We start from the raw sequence: 12,500 nt of genomic DNA on the forward strand, positions 1-12,500 counted from the left end.
TACTATCCCATTTTCTTCCTTATTACTGGCGTTGATATGACCTAAATGTGTTGCCAGCGGCATAAAACCATTAAAAACAAAAACAAAAGCAAACATCTAAAATTGCAAAATTGGACAATATTATTCTGGTTGATTTCCATTGAGGTCAGACAATTTATTTGATGAGTTATCCCCCATCCATATGTCTTTATAAAATGTCCAGGCGATGGCATCGTAAGATTCAGCACTGAAGACCGTTTCAATCCCACAAAATATTGCATTAAGGCGATGTCATCTTTTTGTTTATTTGTTTTGCCAGATAATTTGTTTTTACGTCATATTTCAATAGATTTAATTATCAAAAAGTTCATGAGTCCTCCATAACTAACCATAAATTCGTTGTTATGAATGCCATCACTTTTGTTTTCTTTTACACAGTCAAATTTTATTTTGGATACTAAGGGGATATGATAGGATGGAGAGACATAATATAGTCTTATCTGAAAAGAAAAAGAAAAAGGGAAGAGTTTGGTCTAGGCCCTCGAAATCGGAGCCAAAGGGTTGTGGTTAATTCGGGGCAGAGGCATCACCGTTAAATGTTATCATTAATATTGGACAATTAGACAAGTCCCTCTTTTCAAACGGATTTTTCAAATGATTTAAAAAGATGAAAAATCCACATGCTTAAATATGGCATTTAAAATACAACCTTTTGAAATTGTATTTCAGACCTAAACTACAAATGTGACAGCCAATATGGAGGAATCAAGGCATTCGATTTATCCACTCAATCAGGTGAGGATGGAGGGAAGGAGGAGGGGGGGGGGATGGTGGCGAGGGAAGAGGGATAGAAAGTGAGAGAGGAGGAGGAGGAGAAGAAGGAAAAGAAGAAGAAGAAGAAGAAGCAGAAGACGAAGACGGAGAAGGAGAGAGAGAGAGAGAGAGAGAGAGAGAGAAAGAGAGAAAGAGAGAGAGAGAGTTTGATAATAATAATAATAATAATAATAATAATAATAATAATAATAATAATAATAATAATAATAATAATAATAATAATACACATTTATACAGCGCTCATTCTCGTGTAAAACACAAGCTCTGGGCACTTTACAATATAAATTATCAATTTTAAGTGGAAAAAAAATAATAATAATCATTCATAGCCAAATCAAGGATTCATAGAGTCAATAAAAACAAATACAGTAAAAATGTGTCTTAAGATTCTTTTTAAAGGCAGGTAAAGACTTACAATCCCTCAGACCACGTGGTAGTTCATTCCAAATTTTGGGGCCGAAACAAGCAAACGATCTATCACCAAACTTCATTCTTGATCTTTTTTCCGAAATTTTCGTTTGGTCATTACATGATCTTAAAGTGTAATTTTCAAATTTACACATGACCACGTGATCTGTGAGATATGCCGGTGCTATACCAGTCAAACACTTATAAACAAGACACGCTGCTTTGTAATATGTGCGCTTTTCAATGGGCAACCAGTGGAGAGAGGCCAACAAAGGGGTTGCATGATCAAATTTTTTTTTGCCAAAAACTAATCTTGCTGCACTGTTTTGCAGTAGTTGTAATTGTTTAATAGAAGCCCGATGCAAGTTGACAAGCAGGGAATTACAATAATCTAGTTTCGAAAAAATGAGGGAAACAACCAATGTTTTACATGGTCCAATTGCAATATACTGACGGATCGATATTGATATTGATATTGTATTTTAAAATAATTTTCTCTTAATAACCCAAAATAATATATGCAATTATTTCAGGCAAGGTGTACCACTCATCCGATTTGGGCGAGTCCATTTATCCCGATACCCCTCTAGGCATGGACGATGGAATGGACCAATTCGAACACAGCGTCCTGATGACGTCAGACGAGAGCAACCCACACCATCAGCATCACCTTAATCTTCACCCCCTCCCTCACCATCAACAACAACAACAGCAGCAGCAGCAGCATCTGTCTCCCTACCACCTCCACCATCACAACAACAACAACCACCACCACCATCACCACCCTCACCCGACTCACATGGGAGGCCTCATCAATCCAATTGATAAACTGTACTCCATGCAAACCTCTTACTTCAACTCAGATTAAACAACAGCTTACAGTTACTCAGACCTGCCTACCACTTCGAAAAATTCGTAGAATTCCGCAATTTTCGTTCCACTTACAGAACTTCATAAGCAACAAAACTTATTGAAAATGATGGTTGATGCCAGGATGCATAATATTAAGGATTCTGAAGTGTTATTTCATCAATGTGAATCGACGTCTATTTTTATCTCCTAAACTACGATTTTTTTTTTAATTTCAAGGAGGCAGGCCTATATTAACCCTTCACCTGCAAAGTTCAATTACACTCTGGCTCGATAGGGTAATAGCATTGTTTAGTTAACCTGCCCAGTCGTGCCCATGATTTGAGTGCCGGATGTCGTAAAATCGTGTGACTCGGTGTTTTTGAAAATAAAGTCTTGGTTTGTATCACAAAATGCTACTGGCAACTATTTTTGATATGTTACGGGTCAATAAAGAATTATATATACCAAGATTTTTAATTTTTAATGAATTCACTTAGATTTTTTTAGTCACTTAATTTTACGACATTCAGCACTCAATAATCACGGACGTAGTTGGGCGGTTAATTCAAATATTACATATTCGTAACACATCTATGATTGAATAAAATCTAGGCCAGGGCATATTTCTTTGGAATATTGAAGAACCATTCAGTACTTCTGTAGGCAAAGTGTTAACTTAGAAAATTAATAATGAAAACTACCCCCCTCCCCCCTCCCCTCAAAATATCCGTGATTTTTAAATTCAAATTTCAAGTAGACATAGCCTATATAGACTATTAACAGAAAAGTGCATTCGAAGTCAAGTTTCGAGTTGGTACTCCATTAAAGCAAGTTTGTAATATTTACATGATAAATAATAGAAAAATTTTATATGAAAACAAACCCGTATCGTCGATAAAGGGTTAAATATATAAGATCATAATGGCTGTTATATTTTGATACAAATAAGTCAATCTGTTTTGTCGCAAGTTTGGCAAAATACATTTGATTTTGGCCAGAAAATATTTCGTCCAAATATCGACCGATGAAGATACCCCCACTCCCCCCCCCCCCACCCCCACCCCCTCATCCCCGCATGACAGAAAGTTTCAAACTCTAATGAAAGTTATTGAGCTCAGGACTCTTAAATCTGAGACTTCAAAGAAGTTTGAAACTTGTTGACAGTTTTGGAAAGTTCTCTGGCCAAAATCAAATTAAATACTTTGCTAGTTTTCATCAGAATTGTTTCTATTCCCAGCTATCACCCAATCCATTCAGTGATCAGTGACTACACGGGTACATCACTCGTAGATCTTGACAATTGTAATTATCTAGAAGAAATACAGTACTCGCCGGAATCTAACGCGTTCTCTGAAGAAGCCAAATAGCGTGCTAGAATCCCAAGTGTGCAGACATCCGATGCTCATGGGAGGTAACCGATACATACCCTGTTTTTCAATTATTATTTCCCGATTTACTTCCCTTATCAGTGATACCGCTCGTTGTGGAGTATGGAATCGTTTTCGTATGTCATGGACTCTAGCTGTTTTTCTTCCGTTTTAGACTGAGAAGAAAAAACAAAAAGACAAAAAGACGAAGAAATTGGGGCCAATTAGTTCTTAATTCTTTTTGACGTATTAGAACACCATGTCTATTGTTAGTTACGAAGGAAACATACACGCACACACACACACTGTCAAACACACACACACACTGTCAAACACACACACACACAAAGAGGCACCATTGATAAGAACACCCCACATTAGCCCAAGACGAAGGTTGTCTGTTGTTTTTTTTTTTTAAAGAACACAGTATGTGCTATTTGGTTAAATTTGATTAATAGACAACGGCAGTAATAACGACTTACTACACTATATTATAGAGGGGAAAAAAATCGGTTATCCAGTTCCAACGTGTCGTATTGCAGAGCGTGCTGAAATTCGAATCCAGCGAGTACTGTACATGATAGACAATCATCTTATCATCATCATAGCCATCACCATAATCATCACTATGAAATGGATTACAAACATCATCAACTTTGATATTACTTATTATTATTATTCATCGTAAATTATTCTTAATTTTGTGTTTGCGGGTGGTTGGATGGGAGCATCACCCTTGAATCATATACCTATGATGTTCGCATGGGTGTACGATCCGATAGTGATGTCGTTTCTTCTTCTCTTTACTAGCTTATCCTGCTTCTTTGGTTTGTGATTGTATTTTTGACAGGGGATATTTTTTTTTCTGTAAATCTTCTGCCTGTTTGTTCTTGGTTATTTATAATTTAGCTTATGATATCTTTAGGTTATGATTTTGATTTACATTTGTACTATTTTTGTTAGATTGCTTGTTTTTTTGTTTCAGCGGTCTCTCATATAACCTCAATTGTGTTGGAAGAGACCTAAAGCAACAAACAAACAAACAAAAAAAATAATTTTGTGTTTGTTGTCGTGAATTGTAATCGTAACATTATCATTAATTACTGGGTGGGGTTCCTGACCTCCCATAGTGGGCAGGGGGGTACATACTGTGTCTTCTATCCCCTTATATCTGATTTCCAACATGCTTTCTGTCTTTGTCTTGGAATGAGATTACTTGGTTTTGTCCTGGCCCTGCCGGAGTCCTAGCTGAGAGGGAAACCGTCAAATGCATTGTTATTGTTTTGGGAGATATTTTTTTTCTTGTAAATCATCTCTCTGTTATGTATTATTATATTTGTTATTTGGAAGCATTTGAGTGTATTCCTCTTTGTTGGGTTTTGTGCTTGTGTCCGGATGAGACTAGGTGATCTCAAACTAAGTACATTGGTGGTATGCTCTTGGAATCTACATCTGATCCCTATTTGTTCCCAGTTCCCCTTTGTCTTACTTTCTCTTGGGTGCTTTAATTGTAATTCTATAACTTTTTACTATCCAATTTTCTTCCTTTTTACTGGCGCTGATATAACCTAAATGTGTTGCAAGCGCCGTAAAACCCTTAAAAACAAAAAACAATATCATTAATTAATGTTCTCATTTCAACCTTGAATCAAATTACTCATCAAATTAATTCATGGTCGAAACAAGCTCTCATTTCGGCACGAGTTACCTTTTGCGACACAATCAATGCGTCATTAAAAGATCATGTGCTCTCTAATAGTTCTAACAGATCACGTGGTCTTAACGTCACGGTGATTGGTCACATGAGAGTAATACCCTCCACTCTAAAAAAAAAAAAAATCAATGGTGCGAGTGTTTTGTAGTACCTACTTTTGGTTTTGCCCTTCCGAAAACTCCTACATCCCCAGTATTCTTTGTTTTTTATAATGTTCTAGTAGGGGGTTTGGGAGGTGGGAAATATTTTTAAAAACAAACAAAAAAACAAGTCTCCCCCTTCCAAACCCCCTACTACTCGAACATTATTTAAAAAGTCGGAGCTTTCGGAAGGCCTCCCCAGCAATATCCACTAAACGTGCTCAAAGCGCTTTACAAAGGACCAACAGCAATACGTAACATGTAGAACAAGACATGACACTCATTAGGCAAACAACCAACAAACATTTTCGACAGAGACAACGCTGTTGACGGCCAGTACGCTGAGAGAATGTTAGTAAAGAGCATTTTCCAAGGACTCGACTATGCGCCGGACGAGGCACGAACCCATGACCTTCCGATCCGAAAGCGAGTGTCATACCACAAGACCACATAGCCGCATACTCTTATTACCCCCCCCCCCCCCCCCTCCCCTATGTGAATTTGTGTCCTTTATCCAGGAGGAGAGTCTTTGGATTTTCCCAGGCCCTGTTTTGAACCAATCACAAAGGAGATAGTAAAGTCAAGTGGGAGCTTTTTTTTTTTTAATTATTATTTTCTTGTGGGAGATGCTCTTAATTTTGATTACATATCACCTCTATGTGAATATGCTTGGAGTTTGTGTTAAAGCATCATCAGAGTCAGAGTGGCATGTTCGACATTACTAGAGGTTTTAGTACTGGAGTCTGCGTGAGAATTTGGTTGGTCTCAGGCTGAGCAAACTTTTGTTCTCTCCTTGAACCAGTTCTCTTTCTCTAGCACTTTATGAAGTGTCACAAAATCACTGCAACTGCAAGCACGGATGGACTCGAATCCAAAGCAGTCTGCTAGTTGATGTATAACATGATATTACAGTTACAGCATCGCTTGCGCAGTTCAACTTTTGTAATGAAACATTTAGCGGTGACTGAATTCAACAGGTATATTACTATTAGCCTGACCTCAGAGAGGGAGGGAGAGAGGGAGAGGGAGAGAGAGAGGGAGAGAGAGGGAGAGAGGGGGAGAGGGGAGAGAGAGGGGGAGGGGGGAGAGGGGGGGAGAGAGTGTGTGTATGTGTTATTGAGGCTGTCACTGTGTCATGAGGACCCTTCCCATCCATCATAAAGGGAATTAACCAATACCTTACTATAAATATTTTACATTATTGGATTTATTCCCCTTGTATCACAATTCATGTCGCCATTATAAGGTTTGACTTGAATTGAATGTGATGGAGGGTAATATTGTGTGTGTGTGTGTGTGAGTGAGAGTATCCTATAATATTCATTTATTATATGAATGCCTCGCTGTTAATCTTATCATCCTTTTATCTGTGACAAATACATTTGAAAATTGTATGAAACTTTTAATAAATTATTTGGTGTTTGGAAAAAGGGAAAGAACTCTGTTGACTTGTTTTCAGCTAACCCTTTGTGACCCGACGTATCAAAAACGGTGTTATGTTGGGAGGGTTTAGAATGCAAAAAAGGAAATGTTCTAGACATATTCCAACATTGATAATATAAAGAGAAACGAAGAATTTATAGTATGAAGATTAAAGAATAATACATTCATAAGGTGCTAAATAATAAATAATCATTTCACATTTAAATTCACTTTTCATCATCTGGTCCAGCCGGACATAACACCATATTGAAGTCGTGGGTCACATCTGACCTACCGTCTCAATCTATGACATAACATTTAGGGCTATCTAAAATGAGTACGGTGAGAGAATGTAATTAAAAAGCCTTTTCCAAGGACTCAACTATGCGCCGAGCGAGGCTCGAACTCAGGGAGTGAAACTGACAACCAGTCACGAACTGGAATATTTACCAACTATGGCACAAGATTATCTACATTTGGAAAGACTTCATGGCAGAATTGGTGAAAACAGCTGAGGCATTCCAGTCAGTTGACTACAAAGCAAATAATCAATTAAGTCAAGCAGCTTTGTGTCTTTTTTTAAAGAATGAAACCGTTTGATGTCACTCAGGTCTCTCTTGAGTGGGAAATGGTTGGATTCATCTTTTGTGAGAGAGAATATATTTAGTTTTTCTTGTAGGTACGTCATTTCTCCAATAGGGAATGAGATTAGCGGAAGAGTAGCGTCCCTTGATTGGACGTCACCCATAGTTTGTGACGTCACCGGCGGAAAAGTTATTATAGAGAGAATGTCATGTTGGTTATGCGCATGCGTCTCTCGTTCTCTCCGTGAGGACGAGAGACGCATGCGCACAACCAACATGACGTTCTCTCTCAAATAAATTTTCTGCCGGTGACGTCACAGACTATGGGTGACGTCCAATCAAGGGACGCTACTCTTCCGTTAATGTCATTCCCTATGATGCAGACCTGCCACTTCACGAAAAAGGAAATCAGTATGACATTGTAAAAAAATCAGTATCTGGGGAAAAAAATCAGTATGAGACGTAAAATTATCCAATTATCCCCCCCCCCCCCCCCCCCCTTATTTTTCCCCAACACCCAAAATGGCACGCACAACGCCAATCTGGCAATCAGACTACTAACTTATTTAAAGATGGTGGCACTTGGTAACGAGTCAGAAGCCAGGGACCGCGCGTGGTTTACCAGTACAGCTCGCTGTCGCTTCACAAAGGAAATGAAAACTAAATAACGCGCCGTGTGTGTTTTCTATCTGTGTGAGGGCATCACAAAGAGGCTCGCTACGTCATGTGATCTATCGAGGTATCGCGGGACGGGTCAAAGTTCACGAGACTTGAAAATTTTAACGTGCAACGTAAAGCACAAAGTAAACGTAAAAGAGAGGGGTGGAGGGCTGCGGGCTGCGGGCCCTTGGTCACTTGGTGAAATCGGTACGATCGGCAAGTAAATTGGGAAATCGGTAAATACGAAAAAAAGGTCTTGCAAATCGGTATGATACCGATTAATCGGTATGAACGGCAGGTCTGATGATGGATCTAACACCAAACTGTCTGTCATTTGGTTTAGATGGAGAGGAGGTTGAGGGGGAGAGGAGCTGTAGAATGATTAATGTCAAAAGAGATCAAATCTGATGACCTAATTACATAAAGTGTCAGAACCACATTCACCAAAATACATCATCTTGTTGTTGATCACAGCCTTGGATTTCATGTCAATATTGAGGATGGTGTCACTAATATTATTTGCATCATTCTTAATCTTAACAATAAATAAACACATATTTTTCTTCAAGCAAACAATTTAATAGCCAGATAAGACGAGAACCACATCAAGACATGTCAAAATGCCAACAAATTAAGATTCATTTTAAAAATAATAAATAAATAAATAATTCTTTTTTTTTTTAATAACAAAGAAGAAAGGACACTGAAAGCTGTATTACAAATAGGGTACTAACTATTTACGCTATTCAATTAAAAAGTACTGATGGCAATATAATTGACGATGAGTTAACTCAAAATGACGGATATATTTTCTTTGGGGGCCTGCACTGCGGCTGACGCCTGGGTTATTCCAGTCTTCCCTTGGAATGGACCCTAAAGACAAATTTCCCCTTGGGGATGAATAAAGGGACTTTTATTTTATTCATATTTTCAAGATTGAATTCCAAGATTGAGAAATTATGATATAGCCAAGAAATCGATGTAGATCTTGCATTGTAAGAAATAATTTGTGTTATCATATTAATTTCAGTCTTATTTATGTATTTGTGATGTCATTTTTCCTTCTTTTTTTTTCTTTTTGGTAGCCACAGATAATACTATATCACAATCATACAAGCATTACAAAAAAAAAAACATTTTTAAGATAGTAATTTCAACTATGAGGAAAAACGTTTATATCTTTTTTTAAATATAAAAAGAAAGAGTTATGTCTTATATTTTACGTCACATCATAATCTTCTCATTCACGAGTAGCTGGAGCAAATTACGAGGGAATAGATTACATTCTTTAATGTTACTTTTGAGAGGAGTTGTCAATACTTTAAAACAGTTCCGAGATATTCAAGTAAATGGGAGAGACATTTTGTGAGATACAGCATTGATTAATTTTCATTTTCAAAGATTAATGCTTACAGTGCTTGATTTGTAATCTAAAGAAAATGGGGAAGAATGAAAAGTAAAAAAAGACTCAACAAAACAAACAGTTCGAAGCTGCTATAATTATATACTGTGATAGACCTAAGTACAAGGTTAGACATAATAATAATAATAATAATAATAATAATAATAATAATAATAATAATATAATAATAATAATAATAATAATAATAATATAATAATAATAATAATAATAATAATAATAATAATAATAATAATAATAATAATATTAATAATATTAATAAGCCTGATCTTGTTCCAAATACTAGGAAATCTTCACTACACCATTGACTTAGCAAACAAAAAGTTGAAATAAAAACAAACGTCAATCATAGTATCAGTCTTCAAGTTCACATGAATTCTGGGTAAATAACCAACATCCCAACTAATTCTGTGCCTTGTCTAAAGTGACGTTTTCATTTTCAACCAATGAGAAGCCAAAGCAGAAAAAAAAATATGGTTGCATGACGTTTTTGCAAATTTATTCAAGTTTGAGTAATTCAGTAAAATAGACTTTGATCTGTTTGGATCTTGAATAGAGTGCAATTAATTTTTATCCAAAAGGTGCAATCAGTAACATGCAATGTCAACTTCCATCGTAAAGTTCTAGAAAAAGACATGATATAATTCACACAGGATTTGTGATGGTTAAAAGAAAGATTATAAGAATGTGGTCTTTTTAGAAATTTCTTTTCATCTATGAAATCTGGACCAAGTGTAATGATAACTCTCTATATTAAAATTTATAGATATTAAATAAAACAATAATAGAATCAGATATGAAAAAATATGAAAATATCTAATCATTCCCTTGAATAATTCTGTTAAATTGAATAGAAAAATCAAAGTTGAGTAAGTCAAACGAAACAAAAAAGAAACACAATGATTAAAATGAATACAAGATAACAATGTAAAACAATATAGTAAATAGACCATACACATAGACACACACACACACACTTAAAACGGCTTATTTCATTTCCAATACAATCTAAATATTAACGATTTTGAAGAGTTTTGAAAGACTTAAAAAAAAAAAATCAAACGAAATCAAAGATAACAGAAATGAAGAAAATTTAAAAAAATTAGTCTAAAGAGCGTTGCAAAAGGCATTAAAAATAAAAAATCAAACATTGTCAAAAAGATCTGGTCAGTTTGCCATGATATCAACCAGCTGTCACTGTCCTTCAAGGGATGCCAGCTAGGGTGTCCTTCAGGAATGTGTCAGGGTCTGGGATATCCTCCAACATGCCTTGTGTAGGGGGAAAAACACAAAACAAAACAATCAAAACAATGAAATTGCGTATTGATGAAAACTGTCTTTATTGATGGTATTTTAAAAAATGGTTCTCGACACATTTCTAGTATTCTAATGCAAAAAAGTAACAATGATATTATCAAAATAAAAATGGGAGTTAACTCAAATGTCTTCGTCCTCGTCTTCTCCTGTTCAATGTTTGTGTTTTGTGATGAAGCGAAGGTTCACCCTTGTGAAGAATAAAGCCATTACATTGTCCCAACTATCGGATAATCTTTAAGGTGTAATGAAATGGCAGCATGTCTGACCAGTAATCATGAGGTCTGTGGTTCAATCCCCAGTCGAGTCAGGCTGATTTTATGGAAAGTCCTTTTTCCTGTTGTTTTCTCTCTGCTTTGTCTGACACTGTTTGATACACACTTTTATATATCTTTAAAAACCAAGTAATAATGGATATTACAGTTCTCAAGCTTTATACACAAAAAATAATGAAATGATGGTGGAAATAAAAATTATAGTATCCCTTTTCACCAAAATCTAATGAGTATTGAGGATAGATCTGATTAAGGGAGAGCAAAAAAATAATTCCTCTCCCTCAGGACATTCTCTCTTTTACTTCAATACAGCATCCATCATATATTTTACAGTGAATGATATAATCAGTTGGATGGTGAAAAGGTTTGAACTGAGATATTGCCAAGTTTAGTTAGAAGGTCAATTTTTATCCAAAATGAGTTCTTGTCATAAATGATTAATTCAACTCATTTTTACATCTTCGGGAAATATCAAAGCTTAATTTCACTTCTAAATATTTTTTGACAGCTAGTCAAGTTGAAAAAGTATGAATTTTGAGAAAAGTTGCTGGATACCTTTCCCATACATCTGACTACAACTTCATGAAAAATCACCGGATTTAATTCAAATAAAGATTAAAATGCTCTGAGGAGCATATTCTTTCAGAAAATGAAAATCCAAAATTTTCACCTTCCGACTGATTATGTCATGCACTGACACATATTTATCAACTAAACAAGTCATCTGGCCCAAGCTCTCAGTCAGAGACCCTGTTCTAATGGTGATCTCAAGTGATACTCAGCACTTGTAAAAAAAAATGTTTTAAAAAGCATGTATTTAAAAAAAAAATATTACAAAAATAAAGAAATACACAACAAAGATTGAATTTGATGATGAAGATGTAATGATGATGATGATGATGATTACTACAATGATGATGTCAGAAACTCACCAATGACATCTAAATACTCTCCAAAAGACTCGCAGGGCAGCAACTCCTCCTGGTAGGTCTTGAGGACATTGTCACACAGTTCCAGGATTGCCTTGTCGTTCAGTCTGATGTGTTCAAACAACATCTTACTCCAGCCACTGCCAGCATCCAAGCCTTTCACCTTGGCAAACACTTTGTCGTAGAATCCTGAGACCATGCCAAAGAAGACTAGGTGGAGCTTGTAGTCTGAATATTGTCTGGGTGTGCGGTTGGTCACGGCTGGGATGCTACTGGGAAACAGAGAAATGGGCAAAAAATATTTAGAAATGCTGGTGGTGGAAGGAGTGTTGTGGTGATGGTAGTGGTGGCGGTGATGATGGTGATGATGATGATGATGGTAATGGTGATGATGGTGATGGTGATCATGATGATGATAGTGATGATGATGATGATGATGATGATGATGACGATGTTGTGAATAAAGAGCCTTTTCCAAGAACTCAATTATGCGCCGAGTGAGGCTCAAACCCAGTGTCATACCATGAGACCGCATAGCCGCATAATACAGTTGTGAGGTGATGGGTCACCGATAAACAAACTCCAAGCTCCCATCTTACCTG

The 12,500-nt window shown here is 36.4% G+C and overlaps 2 protein-coding genes across 15 annotated transcripts in view; one reads left to right on the top strand and one right to left on the bottom strand.

Annotated features, from left to right (window-relative positions):
• The window catches only part of LOC144979830 (uncharacterized), a gene marked incomplete in the record, with an annotated part of 73,692 nt that extends 67,380 nt beyond the window's left edge, over positions 1-6,312 (top strand). Inside the window, 2 exon segments of the mRNA XM_078926992.1 lie at positions 709-774; positions 1,755-6,312. Coding sequence (XP_078783118.1) covers positions 709-774; positions 1,755-2,089 — 401 coding nt within the window.
• A 2,700-nt stretch (positions 6,313-9,012) lies between these two features.
• LOC144979831 (E3 ubiquitin-protein ligase UBR4-like) overlaps positions 9,013-12,500 on the bottom strand; it is a 138,775-nt gene continuing 135,287 nt past the window's right edge. For 11 of the 14 annotated variants that reach the window (XM_078927000.1, XM_078926996.1, XM_078927004.1 and 8 more), the window contains exons 118-120: positions 12,498-12,500; positions 11,902-12,170; positions 9,013-10,649 (exon numbers count right to left, since the gene is read on the bottom strand). The exon at positions 12,498-12,500 is cut by the window's right edge and continues 140 nt beyond it. In XM_078927000.1, coding sequence (XP_078783126.1) covers positions 10,585-10,649; positions 11,902-12,170; positions 12,498-12,500 — 337 coding nt within the window. In that variant the 3' untranslated portion in view covers positions 9,013-10,584. The remainder of the gene's footprint in view (positions 10,650-11,901; positions 12,171-12,497) is intronic. The other 3 variants (XM_078927007.1, XM_078926995.1, XM_078927005.1) reach the window with 2 other exon arrangements.

Source organism: Berghia stephanieae, chromosome 9, assembly GCF_034508935.2.
Source record: "Berghia stephanieae isolate SIO BIC M18660-M18661 chromosome 9, UCSD_Bste_1.3, whole genome shotgun sequence".
Lineage (NCBI taxonomy): Eukaryota > Metazoa > Mollusca > Gastropoda > Nudibranchia > Aeolidiidae > Berghia > Berghia stephanieae.